The sequence below is a fragment of the Oncorhynchus mykiss genome, chromosome 16 (assembly GCF_013265735.2).
Source record: "Oncorhynchus mykiss isolate Arlee chromosome 16, USDA_OmykA_1.1, whole genome shotgun sequence".
In the NCBI taxonomy this organism is placed as follows: Eukaryota; Metazoa; Chordata; class Actinopteri; order Salmoniformes; family Salmonidae; genus Oncorhynchus; species Oncorhynchus mykiss.
The window spans coordinates 49,034,288-49,062,138 of record NC_048580.1 but is presented as its reverse complement, the minus strand read 5'-3'; the positions used below and the strand labels follow the sequence as shown (position 1 = coordinate 49,062,138).

Sequence of the window (27,851 nt, the reverse complement as noted above, 5' to 3'; positions counted from 1 at the left end):
CAGATTGTTCTTCAAGATGTTCAAACATTCATAGATTACAAGCAGGGTCAAACAATAATCACAGTGGTTGTAACAGGTCAGTATCTCAGGAGTAAATGTCAGTTGGCTTTTCATAGCCGAGCATTCAGAGGTCGAGACAGCAGGTGCGGTAGAGAGAGAGTCGAAAACAGCAGGTCCGGGACAAGGTAGCACATCTGGTGAACAGGTCAGGGTTCCACGACCGCAGGCAGAACAGTTGAAACTGGAGTAGCAGCACGACCAGGTGGACTGGGAACAGACAGGAGTCATCAGGCCAGGTAATCCTGACGCATGGTCCTATTGCTCAGCTTCTCCTGGAAGGGAGTGAGAGAGGGAGGGAAAGATAATTAGAGGGAGTATACTTAAATTCACACAGGCCACCAGATAAGACAGGAGAATTACACCAGATATAACAGACTGAGCCCCGGAACATAGACTAGCGCAACATAGATACTGGAGGCTGAGACAGTGGGGGTCGGGGGACACTGTGGTCCCATCCGACGATGCCCCGGGACAGGTCCAGCCAGCCAGGATACAACCCCACCCACCTTGCCAAGGCACACCCCTCACACCACTAGAGGGATAACAACAGAACACCAACTTACTACATTAAAACAAGGCTGAGTAAAGCCCACAAAGATCTCCTCCACTACACAAGCCCGAAGGGGTGCAAAACCGGACAAGAAAATCACCTCAGTGACTCAACCCACTCAAGTGACGCACTCCTCCTAGGGACGGCATGGAAGAGCACTAGTAAGCCAGTGACTCAGCCCCCATAACAGGGTCAGAGGTAGATAATCCCAGTGGAGAGAGGGGGCGGTTCGTCTCTCCAGTGCCTTGCTGTTCACCTTAACTCCCCTGGGCCAGACTACACTCAATCATAAGACCTACTGAAGCGATGAGTCTTCAGTAAAGACTTAAAGGTTGAGACCAAGTCTGCATCTCTCACATGGATAGGCAGACCATTCCATAAAAATTGAGCTCTATAGGAGAAAGCCCTGCCTTCAGCTGTTTGCTTAGAAATTCTGGGAACAATAGGAGCCCTGCGTCTTGTGACAGTAGCATACATGTAGGTATGTACCTTGAAATTAAAAATTGGAAATCTTAACAGGAAGCAAGTGTAGAAAGTCCTGGATTGCTGGATTTCTGATGCTATGTATTGGCCAATGAGAGCCTTTGAAGCCACTGTTCGGCCATATTGGCACTTCTCAGAAAAGCAGTCCTCCATAGGAATGAATGGATTTCTACAGTATTTCATTTAATTGTTTCAAGGACAAAATCACATGTTTTTAAGTACTTTTTGTTGTAGTGGGGACAGTAACATTAGTATTTTTAAACAGAATTTAAAGAAAAGGTTTTAATATCTTAATTTGTATGTTTAGCTCTCATAATATAATTCAAACGTGTGCATTAAGGTGTCTGTAATAGAGTAAATGTGGCAAAAACAATTGTAGACGTTAGTAAATGCAATTCTATAGCTTCCAAAATATTTTTTACAATGGTGGGAAAGTGTCAAGATGGAGGCATGGGGGCTTCAGAACAGCACCCCTGTCAGTCATCATGTGTATATATATAAAGTGCATTTGGAAAGTATTCAGACCCCTCAACTTTTTCCACTTTGTTACATTACAACCTTATTTTAAAACTGATTAGATTGATGAGAGGAAAAAACAATCTAGGCACAATACCCCATAACGACAAAGCAAAAACTGATTTAAATTTTTTTCTTTGCAAATACAGTGGGGAGAACAAGTATTTGAAACATTGACAATTTTGCAGGTTTTCCTACTTACAAAGCATGTAAAGGTCTGTAATTTTTATCATAGGTACACTTCAACTGTGAGAGACGGAATCTAAAACAAAATCCAGAAAATCACATTGTATGATTTTTAAGACATTAATTAGCATTTTATTGCATGACATAAGTATCAGAAAAGCATAACTTAATATTTGGTACAGAAACCTTTGTTTGCAATTACAGAGATCATACGTTTCCTGTAGTTCATGACCAGGTTTGGACACACTGCAGCAGGGATTTTGGCCCACTCCTCCATACAGTCCTTCTCCAGATCCTTCAGGTTTCGGGGCTGTCGCTGGGCAATACGGACTTTCAGCTCACCCCAAAGATTTTCTATTGGGTTCAGGTTTGGAGACTGGCTTGGCCACTCCAGGACCTTGAGATGCTTCTTACGGAGCCACTCCTTAGTTGCCTTCACTGTGTGTTTCGGGTCGTTGTCATGCTGGAAGACCCAGCCACGACACCATCTTCAATGCTCTTACTGAGGTAAGGAGGTTGTTTGCCAAGATCTCACGATACATGTCCCCATCCATCCTCCCCTCAATACGGTGCAGTCGTCCTGTCCCCTTTGCAGAAAAGCATCCCCAAAGAATGATGTTTCCACCTCCATGCTTCACGGTTGGGATGGTGTTCTTTGGGGTTGGACTCATCCTTCTTCTTCCTCCAAACACGGTGAGTGGAGTTTAGACCAAAAAGCTCTATTTTTGTCTCACACATGACCACATGACCTTCTCCCATTCCTCCTCTGGATCATCCAGATGGCCATTGGCAAACTTCAAACGGGCCTGGACATGCACTGGCTTGAGCAGGGGGACCTTGCGTGCGCTGCGGGATTTTAATCCATGATGGCGTAGTGTGTTACTAATGGTTTTCTTTGAGACTGTGGTCCCAGCTCTCTTCAGGTCATTGACCAGGTCCTGCCGTGTAGTTCTGGGCTGATCCCTCACCTTCCTCATGATCATTGATGCCCCACGAGGTGAAATCTTGCATGGAGCCCCAGACCGAGGGTGATTGACCGTCATCTTGAACTTCTTCCATTTTCTAATAATTGCGCCAACAGTTGTTGCCTTCTCACCAAGCTGCTTGCCTATTGTCCTGTAGCCCATCCCAGCCTTGTGCAGTTCTACAATTTCATCCCTGATGTCCTTACACAGCTCTCTGGTCTTGGCCATTGTGAAGAGGTTGGAGTCTGTTTGATTGAGTGTGTGAACAGGTGTCTTTTATACAGGTAACGAGTTCAAACAGGTGCAGTTAATACAGGTAATGAGTGGAGAACATGAGGGCTTCATAAAGAAAAACTAACAGGTCTGTGAGAGCCGGAATTCTTACTGGTTGGTAGGTGATCAAATACTCATGTCATGCAATAAAATGCAAATTAATGACTTAAAAATCATTCAATGTGATTTTCTGGATTTTTTAGATTCTGTCTCTCACAGTTGAAGTGAACCTATGATAAAAATGACAGACCTCTACATGCTTTGTAAGTAGGACAACCTGCAAAATCGGCAGTGTATCAAATATTTGTTCTCCCCACTGTATATAAAAAGGTTCAAACTGAAATATCACATTTACATAAGTAGTCAGACACTCTGGAGCAGGTTTTCATCAAGGATCTCTCAGTACTTTGTTCCGTTCATCTTTGCCTCGGTCCTGACACGTCTCCCAGTCCATGCTGCTGAATAACATCCGCACAGCATGATGATGACACCAGCATGCTTCACCATAGCGATGGTGCCAGTTTCCCTCCAGACGTGATACATGGCATTCAGGCCAAAGAGTTCATTATTGGTTTCATCAGACCAGAGCATCTTGCTTCTCAAGGTCTGAGAGTCTTTAGGTACCTTTTGGAAAACTCCAATCAGGCTGTCGTGCCTTTTACTGAGGAGTGGCTTCCATCTGGTCACTCCACCATAAAGGCCTGACTGTGCTGCAGAGATGGTTGTCCTTCTGGAAGCTTCTCCCACCTCCACAGAGGAACTCTAGAGCTCTGTCGGAGTGACCATCGGGTTCTTGGTCACTACCTGACTAAGGACCTTCTCCCCCGATTGCTCAGATTTGCTGGGCGGCCAGCTCTAGATCTGTGCCTCGACACAATCCTGAAACGGAGCTCTACGGACAATTCCTTCAACCTCATGGCTTAATTTTTGCTCTGACATGGGACCTTATATAGACAGGTGTGTGCCTATCCAAACCAATCAATTGAATTTACCACAGGTGGACTCCAATCAAGTTGTAGAAATATCTCAAGGATGATCAATGGAAACAGGATGCACCTGAACTCAATTTCGAGTCTCATAGCAAAGCTTATGAAAACTTATGTAAATAAGGTATTTCTATATATATTTTTTTTAAATCAAATGCTTTGTCATTATGGGTTATTGTGTGTAGATTGCTGAGGAAAAACAAATATTTAATACATTTTAGAATAAGGCTGTAACGCAACAAAATGTGGAAAAAGTCAAGGGGTCTGAATACTTTCCAAAGGCACTGGAAATCATTGGTTTTAACTGTTTTTTATAATCTTCTGGTCTAGTAGAATCCAGGAGCCACACCTGGTTTAATGATGTCCCCCTCCCTCCTCATAATCAGTGGTCAAGCAATCCATGCTGTAGAATTTGTATTTGCGCACACCCTGCACATTATGGTATCACACTGGAATATGCTTGACAGGGAGAGAAGCTCTGATCTCTGAACCTCTTCTAAACAGATTTATTGTCACCAGTGAATTGTGTGATGACGTGATATGCTTATTCCAGTAACGTCCTTTAAAAAGTGAGGCAAAAGAACATGACTTTATTCACACCTGCAATATTTTTCCCTGCAATATTAGACTGAAAAACAATCATCCAGCGATCATACACTGTTTACCAGGGGGCGGGTGCTACTGATGCAAAGGCTAATCTGAAGATGGTGCTGGCTAAGGCAAAAATTGGCGAGTATAGAGAGTATAGGGATATTGTTATCCACGTCAGCACCAACAATGTTAGGATGAAATTGTCAGAGGTCTCCAAGTGCAACATAGATTCAGCTTGTAAATTAGCTAGAAAGATGTGTCGGCATCAAGTAATTGTCTCTGGCCCCCTCCCAGTTAGGGAGAGTGATGAGCTCTACAGCAGAGTCTCTGACCCCCTCACAGTTAGGGGGAGGGATGAGCTCTACAGCAGAGTCTCACAACTTAATCGCTGGTTGTAAAATGTTTTCTGCCCCTCCCAAAAGATAGAATTTGTAGATAATTGGCCCTCTTTCTGGGACTCAACCACAAACAGGACCAAGCCGGGCCTCTGAGGGGTGATGGACTCCATCTTAGCTGAAGGAGTGCTCTCATCTTATCTATCAACATAGACAGGGTTCTAACTCATCTAGCTCCACAATGAGATAGGGAGCAGGCCAGGCAGCAGGAAAAATCTGGGAAATGTAAACATGGCGGTGTTCGCTTTAGCAATCTCACTGGAATAAAGACCTCCTCCATCCCTGTCATTTTTTTTTAAAGAGACTGTGATAATACATCACAACTCAAAATAGGACTCCTTAATGTTAGATCCCTTACTTCCAAGGCAGTCATAGTCAATGAACTAATCACTGATCAAAACTTTGATGTGATTGGCCTGACTGAAACATGGCTTAAGCCTGATTAATTTACTGAGTTAAATGAGGCCTCTCCTTCAGGTTACACTAGTGGCTATATTCGCCGCACCTCCTGCAAAGGCGGAGGTGTTGCTAACATTTTTTACAGGAAATTTCTAAAATGTATATATATTTTGAGCTTCTAGTCAGGAAATCTATGCAGCCTACCCAAGCAATTTGTATAGCTACTGTTTACAGGTCTGAGCCGTATACAGCATTCCTCACTAAGTTTCATGAATTCCTATCGGGCCTTTTAGTCATGGCTGATAATATTCTAATTTTTGTGATTTAAATATTTACATGGAGAAGTCCACAGACCCACTCCAAATAGGCTTTTGGAGGCATCATCGACTCAGTGGGTTTTGGCAAACATGTCTCCGGACCTGCCCGTTGTCACAGTCATACTCTGGATTTAGTTCTGTCCACTAGAATAAATATTGTGGATCAAAATGTTTTTCCACATAATCCTGGACTATCGGACCATTTTATTATGTTTGCAATCGCAACAAATAATCTGCTCAGACCCCAACCAAGGATTAGCAAAAGCCGCACTATAAATTCTTGGACAACCCACATTTATTTTTGATATTGTCGCAAAGCTAACTAAAAAGCATAAGCATAATCACGATACTCCATTCTGTTTATTTTTTTGTTTATCTGTCGGCCCCAGCCGCGAACTCAGGCCCTGTGTGTAGTTAACCGACCCTCTGCCCATTTATCGCCATTTTACCTGTTGTTGTTTTAGTTGATTAGCTGTTGTTGTCTCACCCGTTGTTGTCTTAGCTAGCTCTCCAAATCAACACCTGTGATTACTTTATGCCTCGCTGTATGTCTCTCTCATATGTCAATATACCTTGTATACTGTTGTTTAGGTTAGTAATCATTGTTTTAGTTTACAATGGAGCCCCTAGTTCCACTCATTATACCTCTGATACCTCCTTTGTCCCACCCCCCACACATGCGGTGACCTCACCCATTTTTTTAATTTATTTTTTTATCCTCCACTATCCTCCATATTTGTACCAAACTCACTAAAAGTGGCAACTAATAAAGCTTCTCCTGAAAAAAGCCAAACCTTGACCCAGAACATTTTTTGGAAAAGCTGTTGTGCTGCAACTCTTCCTAAAGACAAAATAATGTATACAAAATGCTCCACTCTGGTTTTAGACCCCATCGTAGTCCTAAGACTGCACTCGTGAATGTGGTAAAGTACCTTTTCATGACATCAGACTAAGGCTCTGCATCTGTCCTTGTGCTCCTAGACCTTAGTGCTGCTTTTGATACCATCGATCACCACATTCTTTTGGAGAGATTGGAAACCCGAATTGGTCTACATGGACAGGTTCTTGCCTGGTTTAGATCTTATCTGTCGGAAAGATATCAGTTTGTCTCTGTGGATGGTTTGTCCTCTGACAAATCAATTGTATGTTTTGGTGTTCCTCAAGATTCCGTTTTAGGACCACTATTGTTTTCAGTATATATTCTACCTCTTGGTGATGTCTTTCGGAAACACAATGTATACTTTCACTGCTTTGCGGACGCCACACAGCTGTACTTTTCGATTAAACATGGTAAAGTCCCAAAATTGCCCTCCCTGGAAGCCTGTTTTTCAGACATAAGGAAGTGGATGGTGGCAAATATTTTACTTTTAAACTCAGACAAAACAGATATGCTAGTTCTAGGTCCCAAGAAACAAAGAGATATGCTGTTTGATCTGACAATTAATATTGATGGTTGTAAAGTCATCTCAAATAAAACTGTGAAGGACCTCGGCGTTACTCTGGACCCTGATCTCTCTTTTGGCGAACGTATCAAGACTGTTTCAAGGACTGCTTTTTTCCATCTTCATAATATTGCAAAAATAAGATTTTTTTGTTGTCTGAAAATGATGCAGAAAAGCTAATCCATGCTTTTGTCACTTCTAGATGAGACTACTGCAATGCTCTACTCTCCAGTTACCCGGATACAGCACTAAATATACTTCAGTTAGTGCTAAATACGGCTGCTAGAATCTTGGCTAGAGCCAAGAAATGTGATCATATTACTCCAGTGCTAGCCTCTCTACACTGGCTTCCTGTTAAGGATAGGGCTGATTTCAAGGTTTTGCTGCCAACTTACAAAGCAATACATGGCCTTGCTCCTACCTATCTCTCCGATTTGGTCCTGCCGTACATACCTACACGTACGCTACCGTCATAGGACGCAGGCTTCCTTATTGTCCCTAGAATTTCTAAGCAAACAACTGGAGCCAGGGCTTTCTCCTGTAGAGCTAATTTTTTTAATGGAATGGTCTGCCTATCCATGTAAGAGATGCATACTCTGTCTCGACCTTTAAGTCTTTACTGAAGACTGATCTCTTCAGTAAGTCCTATGATTGAGTGTAGTCTGTCCCAGGGGTGAGAAGGGGAACAGCAAGGCACTGGAGAGATGAATCGCCCTTGCTGTCTCTGCCTGGCCGGCTCCCCTCTCTCTACTGCGATTCTCTGCCTCTGACCCTAGTGCTCTTCCATGCCATCCCTAGGACGGGTGTGTCACTTGAGTGGGTTGTGTCACTGAGGTGTTCTTCCTGTCTTTTTCACCCCTCCGTCTCAGCCTCCAATATCTATGCTGCAATAGTCTATGTGCCGGGGGACTAGGGTCAGTCTGTTCTATGTGGTGAAATTCTCCTGTCTTATCTGGTGTCCTGTGTGAACTTCAGTATGCTCCTCCTAATTTTCCCATCTCTCTCTCTAGCTGAGGAGGACCTGAGACTTATGACCATCAGGATTACTCCTGGCTGGCCCCAGTCCATCTGGTCATGCTGCTGATCCCGATCTGCTGTTTTGCCTGTGGCTATGGAACCCTGACCTGTTCACCAGACGTGCGATCTTGTCCCGGACCTGCTGTTTCAACGTTCTTTCTCTCTCTCTCGCTCTCTCTACCACACTTGCTGTCTCGACCTCTGAATGCTTGGCTATTAAAAGCCAACTGACATTTACTCCTGACAGGCTGACCTGTTACACCCTTTATAACCACTGATATTATTATTTGAACCTGCTGGTCATGTATGAACATCTTGTAAAATGATCTGGCATTAATGGCCATGTACTCTGATAATCTCCACCCAGCACAGTTAGAAGAGTTACCCCTCTGAGCTTGGTTCCTTCCTAGGTTTCTTCTTAGCTTCCTGCCCTTCTAGGGTGTTTTTCCTTGTCACTGTGTTTCTGTATCTGCATTACATGCTCCTTGGGGTTTTAGGCTGGGTATCTCTACAAGCACTTTGTGACAACTGCTGATGTAAAAAGGGCTTTGTAAAATACATTTATTGATTGAGAAGGTGTATGACATAAATACATTGAGTTTACTGACTAAATATATGAAGACGTTCTTTAATTGAGTCTCCAATATGGGATAAATTATATGATTATGTATGCGATGTGTATTTTCAAAATAGTACATATTTGAAACAGTATGTTAAACTTTCATTTAGTCTCCAATATGGGATAAATATGATGGAATATGAGATGAAATGGAAACACTTTACTTGACACCCAGTGTCATAACCATGTCATAACAGCTGACAGAACTTGTCAAAACAGTCATAACATTGTCATGACCCAGATATTTACACCTGTTGTGATATATATTGTGTTATTTTATGACACTTACAGTTGAAGTCGGAAGTTTACATACACTTAGGTTGGAGTCAATAACACTCGTTTTTCAACCACTCCACAAATTTCTTGTTAACAAACTATAGTTTTGGCAAGTCGATAAGGACATCTACTGTGTGCATGACACAAGTCATTTTTCCAACAATTGTTTACAGACAGATCATTTCACTTCTAATTCACTGTATCACAATTCCAGTGGGTCAGAAGTTTACATACACTTAGTTGACAGTGCCTTAAGCAGCTTGGAAAATTCCAGAAAATTATGTCATGGCTTTAGAAGCTTCTGATAGGCTAATTGACATAATTTGAGTCAATTGGAGGTCTACATGTGGATGTATTTCAAGGACAACATTCAAACTTAGTGCCTCTTTGCTTGAAAAGTATCTATATCCACAGTAAAACAAGTAAAATGTGTCCTATATCAATGTAACCTGAAAAGCCGCTCAGCAAGGAAGAAGCCACTGCTCCAAAACCGCCATAAAAAAAGCCAGACTACGGTTTGCAACTGCACATGGGGACAAATATCGTACTTTTTGGAGAAATGTCCTCCGGTCTGATGAAACAAAAATAGAACTTGGAGGAAAACATTGGGAGGTTTGCAAGCCGAAGAACACCATCCCAACCATGAAGAACGGGGGTGGCAGCATCATGTTGTGGGGGTACTTTGCTGCAGGAGGGACTGGTGCACTTCACAAAATAAATGTCATCATGAGGCAGGAAAATGATGTGGATATATTGAAGCAACATCTCAAGACATCAATCAGGAATTTAAAGCTTGGTCGCAAATGGGTCTTCCAAATGAACAACGTTGTGGCAAAATGGCTTAAGGACAACAAAGTCAAGGTATTGGAGTGGCCATCACAACGCCCTGACCTCAATCCCATAGAACATTTGTGGGCAGAACTGAAAAAGCGTGTGAGAGCAAGGAGGCCTACAAATCTGACTCAGTTACACCAGCTCTGTCAGGAGGAATAGGCCAAAATTCACCCAATGTATTGTGGGAAGGTTGTGGAAGGCTACCCGAAACGTTTGACCCAAGTTAAACAATTTAAAGGCAATGCTACCAAATACTAATTGAGTGTATGTAAACGTCTGACCCACTGGGAATGTGATGAAAGAAATAAAAGCTGAAATAAATCACTCTCTACTATTATTCTGACATTTCACATTCTTAAAATAAAGTGGTGATCCTAACTAACCTAAGACAGGGAATTTTTACTAAGATTACATGTTAGGAATTGTGAAAAACTGAGTTTAAATGTATTTGGCTAAGGTGTATGTAAACTTCCAAATTCAACTGTATATAAGAGTGTCAAAATCCACATTTATTTAAAAAAAAAATCCCTGCCAAGAAGTTTCCTTCCGTTTTAAAGTTTGTTTTTTAAATCCTTTGTTGTTTTTGTAATGAATTCTTTGCAGTCATATTTTAAATAACTTGTAGAAAATACACTCTGTCCTGAAGGCATTATGTCCTGAAGGCATTATGACCATCCGTTGTCATTTTACATGGACCAAACAATATACACTTTATGACACTGTCCTGAAGGCATTATGATCATCCGTTGTCATTTTACATGGACCAAAAAATATACACTTTATGACACTGTCAAGAAGCATTATGAGCCAGATCGGCCTACCACGTACATTCCCTTATATCAGTCATCAGTCAAAAATAGGGTGTCTGGTCCTACTCCTGAAATCTGCTCCTGCATTCATCCCAGTCATCAGCAACAGAGCATTGGGGTATGTGCATGTCTGACATCAATGTCTGCGCAATTACAATGAGAATTTAATATGGTCATTAAAAAAAAGCATACATACAACAAACATACTGTTGACATGTAGGCTATGGTGTAATAGAATATTTTGCCTTGTGTGGTAGGTTTTGTGGGCTTTGACACTTATGTAGGTGTCATAACCAGCCATAAAGTAACACAATTTATGTCACAATATGCAGTATGTGTCATGACAGTGATCATATTATAACAGGTTATGACAAGTTATGTCAGCTGTATTGACATATTATGACATGGTTATGACCGTGTCATAACATGTTATGACACTGGGTGTCAAGTGTTAAGGATGAAACTAACCCAGTAATGAATTAGCTCTTCAATTAAAATCCATTGAAATATTTTACATGATCATATTTGACAATAGGTTATAATTATTAGAAAAATCCAATCATGGCTTTTCATCAGTGCCTTTATAAGTTTAGATGTTTCTTAGCTGCAAGTCTGTATTTTTGGCCTATTTCTTGACATCCAAATGCAATCATAGTTGCTGTATGTGGAGTCTCAATCACTGAAAAGGGTTTAACCGAACTACCGCCTGGGAGGCATGTGTTTCCGCGTGCGATGCGTGTTGATAGCGAATTGAAACAATAAAAAGTGTCAACAAAGTCCATACAATGAATGACGTTACTGGATATAAACATATCACATCATCATCACACAATTCACTGCCGACACAATCTGTTTAGAAGAGATTCAGAGATCAGAGCTTCTCTCCCTGTCAAAATATTCCGCGTGATACCGTAATGTGCAGTGCATGCGCGGACGCAAATTCTACAGCGCGGATGGCTTGACTGAGGATTTTTGTTTGCGGGATAGGTTGTAGTCTGACAGCAGTATCAGACTACAGAGTGCGCACCTAGGGGCCTGGTATATACACTGCTCAAAAAAATAAAGGGAACACTAAAATAACACATCCTAGATCTGAATGAATGAAATATTCTTATTAAATACTTTTTTCTTTACATAGTTGAATGTGCTGACAACAAAATCACACAAAAATTATCAATGGAAATCAAATGTATCAACCCATGGAGGTCTGGATTTGGAGTCACACTCAAAATTAAAGTGGAAAACCACACTACAGGCTGATCCAACTTTGATGTAATGTCCTTAAAACAAGTCAAAATGAGGCTCAGTAGTGTGTGTGGCCTCCACGTGCCTGTATGACCTCCCTACAACGCCTGGGCATGCTCCTGATGAGGTGGTCTCCTGACAGATCTCCTCCCAGACCTGGACTAAAGCATCCGCCAACTCCTGGACAGTCTGTGGTGCAACGTGGCGTTGGTGGATGGAGCGAGACATGATGTACCAGATGTGCTCAATTGGATTCAGGTCTGGGGAACGGGCGGGCCAGTCCATAGCATCAATGCCTTCCTCTTGCAGGAACTGCTGACACACTCCAGCCACATGAGGTCTAGCATTGTCTTGCATTAGGAGGAACCCAGGGCCAACCGCACCAGCATATGGTCTCACAAGGGTTCTGAGGATATCATCTCGGTACCTAATGGCAGTCAGGCTACCTCTGGCGAGCACATGGAGGGCTGTGCGGCCCCCCAAAGAAATGCCACCCCACACCATGACTGACCCACCGCCAAACCGGTCATGCTGGAGGATGTTGCAGGCAGCAGAACGTTCTCCACGGCGTCTCCAGACTCTGTCACGTCTGTCACATGTGCTCAGTGTGAACCTGCTTTCATCTGTGAAGAGCACAGGGCGCCAGTGGCGAATTTGCCAATCTTGGTGTTGCCAAACGTCCTACACGGTGTTGGGCTGTAAGCACAACCCCCACCTGTGGACATGGAGCCCTCATACCACCCTCATGGAGTCTGTTTCTGACCGTTTGAGCAGACACATGCACATTTGTTGCCTGCTGGAGGTCATTTTGCAGGGCTCTGGCAGTGCTCCTCCTGCTCCTCCTTGCACAAAGGCGGAGGTAGCGGTCCTGTTGCTGGGTTTTTGCCCTCCTACGGCCTCCTCTACGTCTCCTGATGTACTGGCCTGTCTCCTGGTAGTGCCTCCATGCTCTGGACACTACGCTGACAGACACAGCAAATCTTCTTGCCACAGCTCGCATTGATGTGCCATCCTGGATGAGCTGCACTACCTGAGCCACTAGTGTGGGTTGTAGACTCCGTCTCATGCTACCACTAGAGTGAAAGCACCGCCAGCATTCAAAAGTGACCAAAACATCAGCCAGGAAGCATAGGAACTGAGAAGTGGTCTGTGGTCACCACCTGCAGAACCACTCCTTTATTGGGGGTATCTTGCTAATTGCCTATAATTTCCACCTGTTGTCTATTCCATTTGCACAACAGCATGTGAAATTTATTGTCAATCAGTGTTGCTTCCTAAGTGGACAGTTTGATTTCACAGAAGTGTGATTGACTTGGAGTTACATTGTGTTGTTTAAGTGTTCCCTTTATTTTTTTGAGCAGTGTATATAAATTATGCACAGATTTGACTGTACTCTATGCCTACATTAAAATCCACGCCAACGTTGCTTGAATTTGTCCTGAAAATATGCAATTAATGTAAATGTTTCATAAGAATGTCTGATTAAGGCTTTAGAAAAAATAAAGTATGCAAGAACAAGAGGATTTTGTAACAGATAATTGTGTAACAAAGCATAATGGTAAGGATCATTTGCCAACCCTCATCCTCAAATTTCGTATAAGGTAGGCTATGAAACATTGTTATTATTATTATTATTTGTGTATGCCTACTTGATTTACATTTTACTGCATTGTTATGAGCCAGTAACATAACAATTTCGCTGCACCCACTATAACATCTGTTAAACGGTGTACACGACCAATAAACTTTTATTTGATTTAGGTATAAACCAATTCCAAGTAGTATTGTTTATCGTCTATACAAGCACACAGTACAGGTAGGCTAACTGACAAAATAATGGAAACACTTGAGTAAATGAGGGTTCTGGCGGCTCGGTTATGGTGGTGGGGTGCATTTTCCTGGCATGGTTTAGGTTTACTCAACCGCTTAGAGGGCAAGGTAAACGCTAGTAAATACACAGCCATTCTAGTGATCACCTTCAGCCTACTGCATGGTGAATCTTTCTATCCTGCTGGGAGTGGATGACAATACCCCCATCCACAGGGCAGGAGTGGTTACTGAATGGTTTGATTGATGAGCATGAAAACTATGTAAACCATATGCCATGGCTGTCTCTGTCACCAGATCTCAAGCCAAATGACCACTTATGGGAAATTCTGTAGCAACGCCCGAGACAATGTTTTCCACCACCATCAACAAAACACCAAATTATGGCATTTCTCGTGAAAGAATGGTTGTCGCATCCTTTCAATAGAGTTCCAGACACTTGTAGAATTTATGCCAAGGCGCCTTGAAGCTGTTCTGGTGGCACAACCACCTATTAAGACACTTTATGTTGGTGTTTCCATTATTTTGTCAGTTAGCTGTATGGTGTATTTATTTCCATGAAATAAGAATATAATTATAGCCTACTGAAATTCATGTTTTCATTAATAGGTCATTATAAGTAAATAGGCTAGGCATTTTTACCATGTTATTATCATCACTATTCTGAGCTATAATGTAAAGTCGTATCGGACATTTTACGGAATGCACCTTTCAGTGGGCCTTAGACCGCTTTCCGCTCCCTCTTTGGCTGTGGGTGACTTCATCGTTTGGGCCATGGATTGGTGGAACTGAGACCATATCATGCACACGTGACCCCTCTTTCTGGGAATGTTCCTGGAAAGACGAGCGCTCCGTCAACAAGGAAAACTAGGAAAGGAAACAATGTAAAACGAAAAAACTCAGTGCCCAGACCCTAGACTGGTAAAGAGTACACACTGATAAACTGCCAGGTCGTGCATTTAGAGGGCAGCTCGTGACATATTGTGGATTGTTTGTTTAATATATCCCTGAAAATATCATACATCATGCAGGATACCAAACAAGTGCTCCAGATCTTTCGTTGCGCTGTGTGGCTCAAGGCTTCAGTTTGAATTGCTGAGGACATGAACTGTTTAACCAGTGCAGGTAAAATGAATGATCAGTTGCAGCAGCCAATATAAATGTTCTGCGTTATTGAATGTATGTTCTCCAATACAGAAGAAGCCTAATTGTAATGCGGTTTCTATGCCAAAAAGTGGTTTATGCGCCAAGAAGACGTGAGTTGAGAGATTCGGCATCATATTTTGTTTGCAGCATTTAGCCTATTAATCATTTTTTAATACAATCACATCACACTTTACTCAACATAATCTTAAGTAGTAAGCTACTGAATCTCATTGCATGTTCTATATTGGCTATCGGCGATGAAGTCTATGTTTGGCTATAGGATGTATCCAGACTACCGTTGCGCAAACTAGACCACTTTCATGTAGAATGGTGAAACATTTAAATAAACTGTGAAAAACGTGAAATATTCCTAATTCGTGTCATTTGGTTCTAGGAGTTAGGCTGCAGAAGATCTTCTGAAAAGGCTATTTCAAGGGTTAGACCTCTGGGGATTTCAAGAACGCACTTAGGCTCGTAAAGGTGAGAAATAGCCCCATTTCAAAAGCAGATTTTATACAAATAATTATAGGCCTAGATGTGAGTCTACAACTTTAGTCTAAGACATGCTGTATTTTCCATTAAGATTTGACAAACGACCATAGTAGTTAATGTGGTGAGTGGAATTATTTGGACACATATAGGACGCATAGGCTATTCAACACAACACATTATTCAAATCATGGAGTGATGCTAACACAAGTTCATTTATAGGGCTAGGCGTCACAATGCCTGGCTTTTGGAAATGGAAATTCTTTAAATAATTTTTATATAACTGATTAGGCTCCTATCAATTTGTATGTATGAGCTTTAGTTGATTTGTGTGTATGTTAACGTTCTTTTAAAGACTTTGGATGGGATACATACAGCTAGGTGTCTAAAACAGATTGAGAACCATCGGATGCCCAAATCCTCCGGTGTACCATTGCCTTCAGGCCCAATGATCATTCCGACCAGTGCCCCCGACAAATCCCTCAATGCAGTCTGGCTAAAGGACAACGAGCTGGAGCCACGTCGAATTGAGTCAAGAGAGGATGCCGCACGGTTGCAAAGAGCCATGTCTCACCTTCAGGAGTCAGGTTGGCATATTTTCGTTATTGTAGGCCTACTTTTCGATTTATGGACTATTGTAGTCAGCTGTCTGTGAACACATTTTCTGTCTAATTAGAATGCTCAGACAACAACCATATTGCATTAGACCTACAGCCGATTGAAATGTCATGTTACATTTTTTTTTCACTATTCAAACTTTATATCTGTCTATATCTGACATGAATGTAGCCTAACATTTAAATTCAGATGACATTATGTAAGGAATGTTTGACAGACTAAATGTATTGCACACTTATGCATCTAATATTTCCAGCTGCATGTCCCTCTCCCTCTTGCTCATGCTCCCCTCTGTGTGTTTTGCAGGCTGGTACTGGGGCCCCCTGACAGCTGCTCAGGCTAAGCAGGTTCTGATTGATGCTCCAGAGGGGACTTTCCTTTTGCGGGACAGCTCCTACCAGGGCTACCTCTTCACCCTGTCTGTGAAGACCAGCCTTGGCCCCACACACCTCCGTATAGAGCACGCCACTGGCATGTTTGGCTTCGACTCTGTAATTGTGGCACGGCCACGACTGCGGCGGTTTGAGGGTGCTGTAGATCTGGTGCAGCACTATGCCCTGACTTACAAGCATCTGGCCACTCAAAATGACACAGGGGGGGGTAACCCTTCGGTCCCTACAGAGAAAACTCTGCAGCTCAAACTCACCCGGCCCCTCCATAAAGTTTCCCCTAGTCTCCAGCACCTTTGCCGCATCACTATCAACCAGCATTCTCGCTGTCACCAGGACTTACCCTTGCCTAGGCGGCTACGGGACTTTTTGCTGGAATACCCTTTTGTGTTGTAGGAAATGTTAATCAGATTTGATACTCCTGAATTGTACTGTTAAATCTGACAATTTCGATCAATGTCCTAATATAGTGCTGAAACCCCCCCCCCCCCCCCCCCCCCACTCCATACTCATTTAATTTGTGGCCTTAATTGAGCCTAAAAAGGCAGGGAATGAGATGGAAGAGAAAGGTTAATGGGACTGACACAAAGGGCAGTACAGACACCAGAGAAGGACTAGCCTTAACTGTCACATCCAGACCGTGTCACAGTCTGAGCGGTGTCACAGTCTCCAGGAGCCAATTAGAGCTGGGGCTTCATCCAAAATGGCACTCTATTCCAGTATATATACAGTACAAGCTGGTTCCTAGATTACAGAATGTACCTACTTGGGGTATATTATTATTTCCTGAAATATCCCACCTTATGTTAGTTAAACTAAATCAACAATTGAGAGTACTGAAATGGAATGCTGAAAAAATAACATACAAAAGAAAATAGATAAGAGCTTTGTTATTGCTTTATAAACGGTATTGAAGAAAGATTATTGCATTAGAAATGGACCACATTAATTAAAAACACAATACACTATTTCACCTCATACCATGGCTTTTATTGTGGGGGATTTTTGATTAATATGAATCATAAAGATTTCCGGACCATAGTCTTGCTGCAAAAGTGGCTGATCTGAGTGTCCTATTCATTCCTATTTTTTCTGAATCCTGGAGTGTAACTTGGTCATTATCAAGGTTGTGTAGTTTCAGCTGATCTCACTAACGTTTTTTTTTTTTAAAGACTGTCATTGTGGTAATCAATTTCAGGTCCAACTTAGGTTTCCTTATAGATCTTTGAGATGCTGAAATAACCATCTCTTGAACTGAGGAATAACACAATAACAAACAGCAAAATGCTGCTTGTGAAGCTTCCTCATATCCTTCAACACTGCCTTATGTGTAAATGAGTGTGCTTTCTATCATGGTTTATTTGCGACCATTTTGCAGAGCTATTTGGATTTGACATTGATCTGTTTTCATGTGTGACAGTAGCCAAACTCCATTAATATTGTTGTTCTTTTTTATGATGATCACTGATCTATGTCTCAAGGTCGGGGGAATTGGCCAATTGAAACAATATAAGAATGCAATGCGAGAGAGTGTGGCATGTTTTCTCTTTTTTTGTGGTTATACTTTGGTTAAGTTGTTTAACAGGGAGCATTAAAATCTTGTATTGGTAAAAAAAATAATTACTGTCTCTGTTTGTTTATAATTTTGGACTTGAGGGAATATGATTAAATATAGAATTGTTGTTTTTAGTCATTAGACTGAATACGTTCCAGAACATATTAGTTACTATAAGCCTCCTATGGGAGGCTACAATAAACCCAAATGAACCTAGAAGATATGCTAAATTAATGGACCATTATTTGTGTTTCCATGAAATGTTCTGCTTTTTAAATGTGAAAATCAAGTATAAGCCTCATCTATTTATTTTGCCACAGAGCAATTACATGTTTTTAGATAAACCATTTTGTAATAAAAATGTGATCTTTTATAACTGCCCATTTTATACCTGTCCCTGTATCTGCCTCTTGAGAATGATTGAGAATAGCAAAGATGCATTATGACAGTATTTTGATTCATCTCTTGACCTGGTTTGCTCAGCTTCAGCTCACCGCTCTTTCTAGGAAAGTAAAGACAGGGAAAAATGCAGTGCTCTTTAAGGAAACCATAGAAACTACGAACAATAGTGTGTGTGTGTGTGTGTTTGCTGCAGGGTGTGTGTGTGTTTGCTGCATGGCGTGTGTGTGTGTGTGTGTGTGTGTGTGTGTTTGCTGCAGGGTGTGTGTGTGTGATTAAGCCTGTTTCTGTTTGACCCCATGTTCACATAGGTTCTCTGGTGAAGTTTCTCCGGTGTTTCCTTTAATTTCAACATGGACATTCATTGATTATTGTACAAAAACAATCTCCCCACTCCCAGCTTACGTCATTACAGAGAGATACTGCATGAGTGCACAGCAAAGGTTGGGGCTTATGCTGTAGTCATATGATATATCACTAATGCAGAGGTGTGTGTGTGTGTGTCTGAGTGTGTGTTTTTGTTGAGTGACTCACCATTCCTGGAATTAGGATTCCTGAAGGCTGCTGCAACCACAACTCACCCCTAGATGATTATCACTCAAAGCCCCAACTACAGAGAGCGGAAGAGAGATGGACAGACAGAGAAAGACAGGGTGTGGGATAAGGCAATTTTGAACAATCACTTTTCATAATTTGCCATATTCATTCATGGCTTCTGTTTCTGTCTCAATAGACATCTTTATTACAGTTATTTTTTATTACACACTCTTATCTACCACTTACTTCCCAGTAAGGGACTTCCTTAGAGGACCCTGACCTTGAACATAACGTACTGTTCTGTAAATTATTGAAATAGCGGGTATGATTAATGAAAATACATTTATGACCTTTTTACTGTAGATTGAATAAACACAAATATACTTCTTCAGAGTTCATCCTCTTACTCCGGTGTAGAAGTTCCTCTTTAGAACTGCCCAAACAATCACATTATTCTAGGTTCAAACTGCAGCAAAAACAGCAGAGCAACAAGTCCATGTACAGCACATGTCCATGTATTGAATTAATTTAGGTTTACCTAGACCCACAAGTAAATGATGATTCCATCTCCCCAGCAGCAACATGAGTTGAGGTCTTACATTAGGTCAAACTTACTCATGCCAAATATGATTGCTCTTTACTTTCTCCATCCCCTCAAAATCAAATAAAATGTTATTTGTCACATGCTTCATAAACAGGTGTGGACTAACAGGCCCTTCCCAACAATGTAGAGAGAAAAATATAGAAATAACAGAAAAATAATAACACAAGGAATAAATACACAATGAGTAACGATAACTTGGCTATATACACGGGGTACCAGTACTGAGTTGATGAGCAGGGGTACGAGGTAGATACTGCATGTATATATAGGTAGGGATAAAGTGACTAGGCAACAGGATAAATAATAAACAGTAGCAGCAGTGCATGTGATGAGTCAAAAGAGTTAGTGTAAAAAGGGTCAATGCAGATCATCCGGATAGCTATTTGGTTAATCATTTAACTATTTGGCAGTCTTATTATAGCTTGGGGATAGAAGCTGTACAGGGTCCTGTTGGTTCCAGACTTGGTGCATCAGTACTGATTCCCATGTGGTAGCAGGGAAAACAGTCTATGACTTGGTGGCTGGAGTCTGACAAGTTTTAGGGCCTTCCTCTGACACCACCTGGTATAGAGGTCCTGGATGGCAGGGAGCTCATCCCCAGTGATTTATTGGGCTGTACGCACTACCCTCTGTAGCACCTTGCAGTCGGATGCCAAGCAGTTTCCATAAGAAGTGGTGACGCAGTCAGTCAAGATGCTTTCAATGGTGCAGCTGTATAACTTTTTGAGGATCTGAGGGCCCATGCCAAATCTTTTCAGCCTCTTGAGGGGGAAGAGGCGTTGTCGTGCCTTCTTCACGATCGTGTTGGTGTGTTTGGACCATGCTCTCGACCCACTCCACCACAGCCCCCTCGACGTGGATATGGGCGTGCACGGCCATCCGTTCCCTGTAGTCAGTGAAAATGTCAGGGAAGACACCTGCCAGCTGGTCAGCGTATGTTCTGAGTATCCGTCCTGTTAATCCATCTGGCACCGCGGCCTTGTAAATGTTAACCTATTTACTCAAATCGGCGACAGAGATCACATAGTAGTCCGGAACATCTGGTTCTCTCGTGCATGGTTCAGCGTTGCTTGCCTCGAAGGGAGCATAGAAGGCATTTAGCTTGGTAGACTTGCGCCACTGAGCAGCTCGCGGTTGGGTTTCCCTTTGCAATCCGTAGTAGTTTGCAAGCCCTGCCACATCTGACGAGCGTCAGAGCTGGCGTAGTATAATTCGATCTTAGTCCTGTATCAAAGTTTGGGCTGTTTGATAGCTCGTCGGAGGTTGTAGCGGGATTTCTTATAAGGGTCCAGATTAGTGTCCTGGTCCTTGAAAGCGGCAGCCCTAGCCTTTAGCTCAGTGCAGATGATGCTTGTAATCCATGGCTTTTGGTTGGGATATGTAAGTATGGTCACTGTGGGGACGATGTCGTCGATGTACTTTTTAATGAAGCTTGTGACTGACGTGGTGAACTCCCCAATAATATCGGGTGAATCTCAGAACATATTCCAGTCAGTCCTAGCGAAACAGTCCTGTAGCTTTCTCCATCCCTGACTAATGACACATCTTTTTCCTAATGTTCACCATAAGTCACCATGGTCTACCTACTCTATGGCTCACACAATACATGTTTGTTTCCCCCCAATTTTGACTAAGGATTGTCCATTATTAGCCCTATGTATTCTCTCATTGTGTCTGCCTGTAGTTATTTGTATTAATTACCAAACATGATCCATTACATGATCCAATTGTCATGCATCTCCATCCCTCTTTCCCCATTTACAATATAATTTCAAATGTTCTCTGAACTGGCTGCCTATGAGACAGAAAGAGACATCTGTTTACACAAGCTTGTTCTCTGTTTTCTAGGGTCTAGTGAGGGGAGGGGACTGGTGGTGCAGAGCCGGAGGGAGGGAGGGTGAGAGAGGGATGCGCAAAGGCAGCTGCACTCAGAAAAAATGGAATTGCAATTCCAGCAGTCTTTTTCCTGGAAGTAGGGAAATAATGTGAGATTCCACTCTCTCACTGCTCCCACCACCTCTTCCAGCCCCCATCCCCCATACATGCCTAGACCCTCATACATGCATGCATAAGCTACTCCAACACAAAGGCATTTCCACCTCAATATGCCCAGTGAAAAATAAATCAATATTGTTGCATTTGATTGGGCTCTGGAGTTTTTCTTGATCCTATTACCTGGCCAGAAAAAAAGTATTGGCCCTAGTCGATAAGGGTGGAATTAATCCTCTACAACTAAATCTCAACCCACCATACAACTATCCATCAAAAATGAAAAATGAAAACTAAACACAATACATAACTAGTATACCAAAGAGTTTAAGTGGCTATGACAGTACTTAAATGCTGTACAGTAGGAATTTTGCGACACCTACCGACACATCAGGGGCATAGCTATCATTCATCCTCTGTTTGTTCCAGAGACGTTTCATTGGCTGCTTCCATCCGTTACTCATTGCTTGCATTCATGGGTTGGCTTGTCAATCAAAGTGCTATTTTGTTTTCTTCCTGGTTAGCTTCACAGTGACAGAGGAGCAAAAACATTCGGTGAGTGTTCATTATAACTACTTTTCTAATCATGGTAAATTGGACACATAATTTAGAGCTAGCAATGTGGTTATCCGCAAGTGATACTCTTCTAAAACACTTGCAATTTTTAAGCCAAATGTAAAAATAACTTGAGCTGCGCCAGCCAATAAGCTGTGCTGTCAGATTGTTATGCGACAGCTAGCTCGGTAGAGCTGCTCAATTTAGTAAGCTAAACGCACGATGTTTGACATTGCTTGCATAACAACTTTAACGAACCAAGAAATAAAGATAATAGGCTAGCTAACATCGGATTAGTAGTAGTGGCTAGTAGTTAGAAAGCCATCACACAACCCGGTGTCGTGACTCGTGCTGTGGTGGTGGCCAGCAGCAGCTTTTTTGCTTGTTCACGTGCGTCGCCCTGGGCGCTGCGCAGATTCATTCAATTATTCTTATCTGAATCTTTAAATTATTTGTATGAGTGTTATTTCACGAAATCAGATCTCAACATGAGCAGCATTTTACCCAAATCCACCCGTATGGACATTGTGTGGATCACATGACTATAGAATTGTAGGGCATATCCAAATAGAGTACCACAGAACGAGTCATAATACCCATACAACCTAGCGGTCAAAGAAGGAAATGGTTCCAATCGTTTTTCCACAATGGATTCTTCCCATAGGGGATTTTAGAAACGGCTAAAATAAGGGCTATGTTTCGTGTAGGATTACCCTGGCATGGTGTTTTGATAACCGTGTAAATCTCTCTAGGGCAAGGTGACTTATCAAATATATTGACCTGTATTTACCCCCCCAAAAATGAAATGATAATTAGCTGATAATGTGGCAATCATAAAGACCTACAAATGCCATGATGATTTGGACGAGACTGCTGAATTGAGGTAAAGGTAAGAATCGCTGGATTAACTATCTAATATTAGCTAAATTTAGTAATGAATAAATTGGCTAAATTCCTTTTAAATGGGCAATTCTGTAAGAGATGACGTGCAGGAGCTTGCAGTGATTTGTAGTCTTGTATGATGTCTACTTTGACTCTAATTAGCTTTTTAAAATCTAAGAGTAAATAGAGCTGAGCTGAGCTTGGCCTCTAAGACCCTCACAAACTTCTACCAATGCACCATTGAGAGCATCCTGTCGGGCTGTATGCCTGGTGCGGAAACGGCACTGTCCGCAACCACAGCCCAACGCATTGCCGGGGGCACATTGCCTGCCCTCCAGGACAGTTACAGCACCCGGTGTCACAGGAAGGTCAAGAAGATCATCAAGGACCACAGCCATCCGAGCTACGGCCTGTTCACTCTGGTACCATCTAGAAGGCGAGACTGAGAAACAGCTTTTATCTCCAGTCACCACTAGCCTTAGTCACTATTCTAGCTGGCTACCACCCGATACTTTACCCTGCACCTTACTGCCCTGTGTACATAGTTATTGAACACTGGTTACTTTAATAAAGTTTGCATACTGTTTTACCAACTTTAGGTGTATATACTGTATTCTATATAACTACTGCTGTACGCACCTTTTCTATCCATATACTGTCCATACTGTCTTTTCACACCATTATATTTATATACATTATATATTTTTATTTTCTGTTCTCTGACTTTGCTCATTATGTTTCTCAATTTTCTGGATTATGTGCGTATTTATTTATTTGTATTGCTAGGTATTTCTGCACTGTTGGGGCTAGAAACACAAGCATTTTTCTGCACCTGCTATAACATCTCTGTACCTGACCAATAAACTTTGATTTGAGCTGCTCAAAGTGACAACCATTTGAGAGCTGCGCGCTCTTGCTACCCATCGGATTATCCTGCTCAAACTAGGTTGTGTATGGGCGTGTGTGATTATTACTCTACATAACAAACTAAGAGCTTCAGGAATTCCTGTTTTTTTTATCATTTTTTATACAGTAACCTAGATTGAAAAATAGCATTATTACAATATTTTTTCCACAGGCTGAAGCGGGCCACTGATGTGGATGATTGACTCGCCCGGAGGGTTTCCAAAACCTCCCTTGGCCAGCGGGCAGCCCTGTATGTTGAGCCCTGATCTATATAAAATCTGGATTAGGATTTCTCTGCCTTTTTTCCTCTTTTGTATATGCCTTACCAGCATGTGACCTTTTGGTCTTTTGCCTCCCTCAGGCATATTTCACACTGATTTGTGAAGGAAGAGAGACCATGTGGAAGTCACATGAACAACAAGGATGAGACAAAAACAACTGGGAGTTAACTTGTTGAGGAGAGGACTGCTGCCGCCCAACTTCTCCCTCCAACTGGGGATTTGCTGCCTGTCCCACCCTCCACCCAAACATATGCAATGAACAGCACTACTCAGCCCCCTGCCATCATAGACGGGGATGTGGCAGTCAGTTCCGTGTTGGTACCATTCTTCCTCATCACCTTTATCGGGATAGCTGCAGCTGTGGTGAGTGGCTAACAGGGACATCACATGTTGGCCTACATCGATACAGTGAATAATTACTACTTTGATGAGCTACAGCTTTAAAAAAAAGCATTTTTTACCAGCTTAACTACTTTTTCTTTAATTGCAGGTGATGTATGTGCGCCGGAAGAGAAGGTAACTTGCTTTTATTAATTCATTTTATTCTCTTTATTGCTCTCAGCAGGTGTATGGTTGCTTATTAAATTGGCCAACTCCTTTTGAACAATACCCAGAATTCCTGCAATAATGTCCAAAAAGTGTCTTCTTACATTGGTCACTATGTCACAGTATACTCCTTTTCTATTGTGTGTTTTAGAATTGACAGGCTCCGGCACCAGTTGCTTCCAGTCTATACCTACGACCCCTCAGAAGAATTACATGAAGTTGAACAGGAAATGCTGTGGAAAGAGGAAGATACTAAGGTATGATTTAACCCTCGTCTTTGTCTATGAATCAATTGATAAGCTGCAGTCACATCTGGGATCCTTCCCTATGTGGCACTTTTATTCCATTACAAACACTAGATGGCAACATTGGCCACGCATAAATATAGGCCTTTTTACGTGATGTAGTCACAGATAGAGGAAGGAGATGGATGTCTCAAAGGATGTATACATCTGAAGCATCCATTTAGAACTTCTACTCACCACTGAGTATGGTGATGAGAGAAAGTCCAGTGGTGGGAAATGTGAGAAGATGGCGCTAGATGACATTTGTCTGACATTGTGCAAATGTTCTCATCGATGAAACATTTGATATCAATACAGTTTTCTGTTCCCAAAATGACAATATTTTATGAAGAGCGTGCACTAAGTTTTGTAGACTTGACCCTTTGCCAAAGTTTCAAGAACTTGCATTGTTTAGGAGGAGTCCAAAGGCAAATTTGAGTTATTGCACATTCACACTTCACAGAGAAGGCGTTCCCTAATGGAAATATGGAAATGCATGCTAAAAAGGGCCAATAAGATCTTGCAAGCCCGTGCTTGGCTCTGCCTACCTCCTTGCTTGTTCTGCCCACTATGCTTAATTTGCTCCCATTGGAAACAACACTGAGATATAAAAAAGAAAGAAAAAAAAAACCCTCAGCTGGCCAGTATCTTTGATGTAGTAGTATCAAATGGAGCAACTTGTGGCTCATCTTTGTTTGTAAATTTAAAAAATAAAATAAAGATCAGTCAAGAAAGTAGAGCTGTAGAATAATCTTTGCTGCGTTTTAGGAAGATTTTATGAATGATGATATTAACAAATGTAGACATTTATTTGAGAACTTGTAAAGCTAGGTTTGTTTTGCAGAGAGGCGGTACAACTAAGTACCCTCGCTTATATGTGAATTAGAGTACGGAGCAGTCTGACTGCGTGTTGGATGCCTTTCTATCTGATTCTTCTAGACAATTTTGTCACCTGACATGCTATCACTTTACATTTGCATGCGGTATAAACTCTGTGTCGTCCACGTGGGGGAAAAACTCTGAGCTGGATCTGTTGGAGCTTGATCTGTTGTTTCCAACATGGGTGTAAGTCAATTCAGCTTTAGGCACACTTTGTGAGTCACTCAAGATATTTGCACAAGGCGTTGACTTCAAATACAACAGCAATGAGGAAGATGAGTTGATCTAAAATTTTGTATGTATCTTCAGGTGGTGAAGGGCTGGGCACGGTCCTACCAGCAGCAACGTCCCCTGTTGATGAAAGATGCCCATGCATGAGTGTGTTGGAGCAGGACATCGATCTGTGCCATCCTACAGATCAGTGGAGTTAACCCTTGATATGCCAGATTTGTCAATCATTAAACACAAAGGGTTTTTTAGGAAAAGCATGATAAATGGGAACAGCCTGTCATACCTTTGCATCATCATCTTTGTCATTATCATCCATCAGTCATCACCATCTCTGTTGGAGCATTTACTTTGTACAGTGTCAGCCTCTAAGCTAAGGGGAGGTTGGTTATTATGTGAACCTCTGAAGCCATGCCCGTTTTCACGAAAGCCATACCCTAAACCACGACACGTTGGCTAACTACTAGTGGACATTATTTATTTGAGACTATTTATTCATTTTTTTTAACTGTGTTTGTGTGTATGATTATGTGGGTGTTACTGAAACATTTGCCTTAATGTCCATTGTTACTGTTTTAAGTAGTACTATACCAGTGAGATTAGCAAAGCCTTGACCTTGGGTGGGATACTTCCAGTTGTACTACTAGTTTTGGTGGTGTAAAATTAGGTTACTATGTCCCTCACTATTCAATGTCATAAGTTACACAGATGTGCAGTCAATCAATTTGAGTCCTGCAATTTTCCTTGTTTGTTGCACTGTGAATACCATTATCAAATCAACCAAAGTAATACCTCCTTCTCGTCATCATCCAGATGTGTGATGATAAAACGGTGGTGAAGAGAGAGCAAGATTGTTTCCTGTTCTCTCTCTTTTGTTTCACTTGAGTTGTTTCAAACATCACATTCAGAAATAGGATGTGCAGAGAGAGAGAGAACCCTCTGGCTGTATCTGGGATGTCACACAATGGCCAATGAATGTAGATAGTGAACCAGCCTCCCCTACCCCACCCACTCCTCTCCATTATTTAGCTGTGACTACTGCCCTAAAAATGTCCTGTCTGGAAGACAGGGCAACAGGATTATTGTTCTTCTAGCAGAAGAACGTCATAGGCCTGACTGTATGCAGGAAACCTCATGTGTCGTTAAAGAAATGAGTGAACAGTGATTCATCCTTGTATAATGTGCTCTAGTCTAGGTTACCCACCTTTCCTCCTTGCATTTGTGAATGTCATTCAGGATGAGAGATGAAGGCTCCCATTTGAAATCAATCATCTTATCAGCGCATGTATATGTATGTAGGAGTCCACTCAATAATTTAAACTGAAATATATATAATGTATTTCCATTCATTTGAATGTGGAATTTAGACTTTTGACTTGAATAATTGACTTTTTCCTGAATGCTAACAGCTACGTATTACGCTCCACTATTTATAAAGTCGGAGTTAATTCCCATGCACATTAAACATAATGCATTCGATTTAAAATGCGGAGTGTGTTCTGAAAAGAAAATACAGGATAGACTACTGATGAAAATACAAATTCTACATGTAATTTTGACATCACTTATCAAGATTTTGCACACTTGTTCAAGACTGATTTATATTTGTTGCTTTTCAATTGAAGCACTAATTGTCTGTCCATGAAGTAAACTTGTATGCATCTTAGTGAGAATATGGACTTTTTATAGATGGTCTGGATGTAAAGCAAAAATAAAATGGAAAGGAGTTCCTATCCTGTCTTTGTAATCATTTGATATCAGTAACAATTGGAGA

At 41.7% G+C, this 27,851-nt stretch overlaps 2 protein-coding genes and 1 long non-coding RNA gene across 6 annotated transcripts; 2 read left to right on the top strand and 1 right to left on the bottom strand.

Annotated features, from left to right (window-relative positions):
• Positions 1-272: 272 nt before the first annotated feature.
• On the bottom strand, positions 273-22,027 carry LOC110492181. Its single transcript, XR_002468970.2, has 4 exons — positions 21,900-22,027; positions 18,921-18,996; positions 14,499-14,657; positions 273-332 (listed from the first exon to the last, which is right to left on the bottom strand). It is a non-coding gene; the product is annotated as an uncharacterized LOC110492181 (long non-coding RNA).
• On the top strand, positions 14,621-18,368 carry LOC110492178 (suppressor of cytokine signaling 2). 2 transcript variants are annotated; one of them, XM_021566260.2, is made up of 4 exons: positions 14,621-14,915; positions 15,331-15,416; positions 15,781-16,012; positions 16,350-18,368. In XM_021566260.2, exons 3-4 carry the CDS (start codon positions 15,835-15,837, stop codon positions 16,826-16,828), a joined length of 657 nt encoding a protein of 218 aa, XP_021421935.2. In that variant the 5' UTR covers positions 14,621-14,915; positions 15,331-15,416; positions 15,781-15,834; the 3' UTR covers positions 16,829-18,368. The 2 variants fall into 2 exon arrangements, with proteins under 2 accessions (XP_021421935.2, XP_036803029.1); XM_036947134.1 differs by having other exon boundaries at positions 15,803-16,012; positions 16,350-18,362.
• LOC110492180 (small integral membrane protein 29) lies at positions 21,958-27,810 on the top strand. 3 transcript variants are annotated; one of them, XM_021566266.2, is made up of 6 exons: positions 21,958-22,071; positions 24,032-24,109; positions 24,221-24,503; positions 24,631-24,656; positions 24,838-24,943; positions 26,159-27,810. In XM_021566266.2, the coding sequence occupies exons 3-6, from the start codon at positions 24,396-24,398 to the stop codon at positions 26,225-26,227; spliced, it is 309 nt and encodes a 102-aa protein (XP_021421941.1). In that variant the 5' UTR covers positions 21,958-22,071; positions 24,032-24,109; positions 24,221-24,395; the 3' UTR covers positions 26,228-27,810. The 3 variants fall into 3 exon arrangements, with proteins under 3 accessions (XP_021421941.1, XP_021421944.1, XP_021421942.1); XM_021566267.2 differs by lacking the exon at positions 21,958-22,071 and adding an exon at positions 23,522-23,899; XM_021566269.2 differs by lacking the exon at positions 24,032-24,109 and having other exon boundaries at positions 21,972-22,071.
• Positions 27,811-27,851: the final 41 nt, after the last annotated feature.

What these genes read in the sequence shown, in the direction of transcription:
- LOC110492178 (XM_021566260.2), top strand. Translation starts at nt 15,835, where the DNA reads ATGCCCAAATCCTCCGGTGTACCATTGCCTTCAGGCCCAATGATCATT. An exon ending in GTCTCACCTTCAGGAGTCAG is followed by an intron (nt 16,013 to 16,349) that starts GTTGGCATATTT and finishes TGTGTTTTGCAG; the next exon opens with GCTGGTACTGGGGCCCCCTG.
- LOC110492180 (XM_021566266.2), top strand. Translation starts at nt 24,396, where the DNA reads ATGAACAGCACTACTCAGCCCCCTGCCATCATAGACGGGGATGTGGCA. An exon ending in TCGGGATAGCTGCAGCTGTG is followed by an intron (nt 24,504 to 24,630) that starts GTGAGTGGCTAA and finishes CTTTAATTGCAG; the next exon opens with GTGATGTATGTGCGCCGGAA. An exon ending in TATGTGCGCCGGAAGAGAAG is followed by an intron (nt 24,657 to 24,837) that starts GTAACTTGCTTT and finishes TGTGTGTTTTAG; the next exon opens with AATTGACAGGCTCCGGCACC.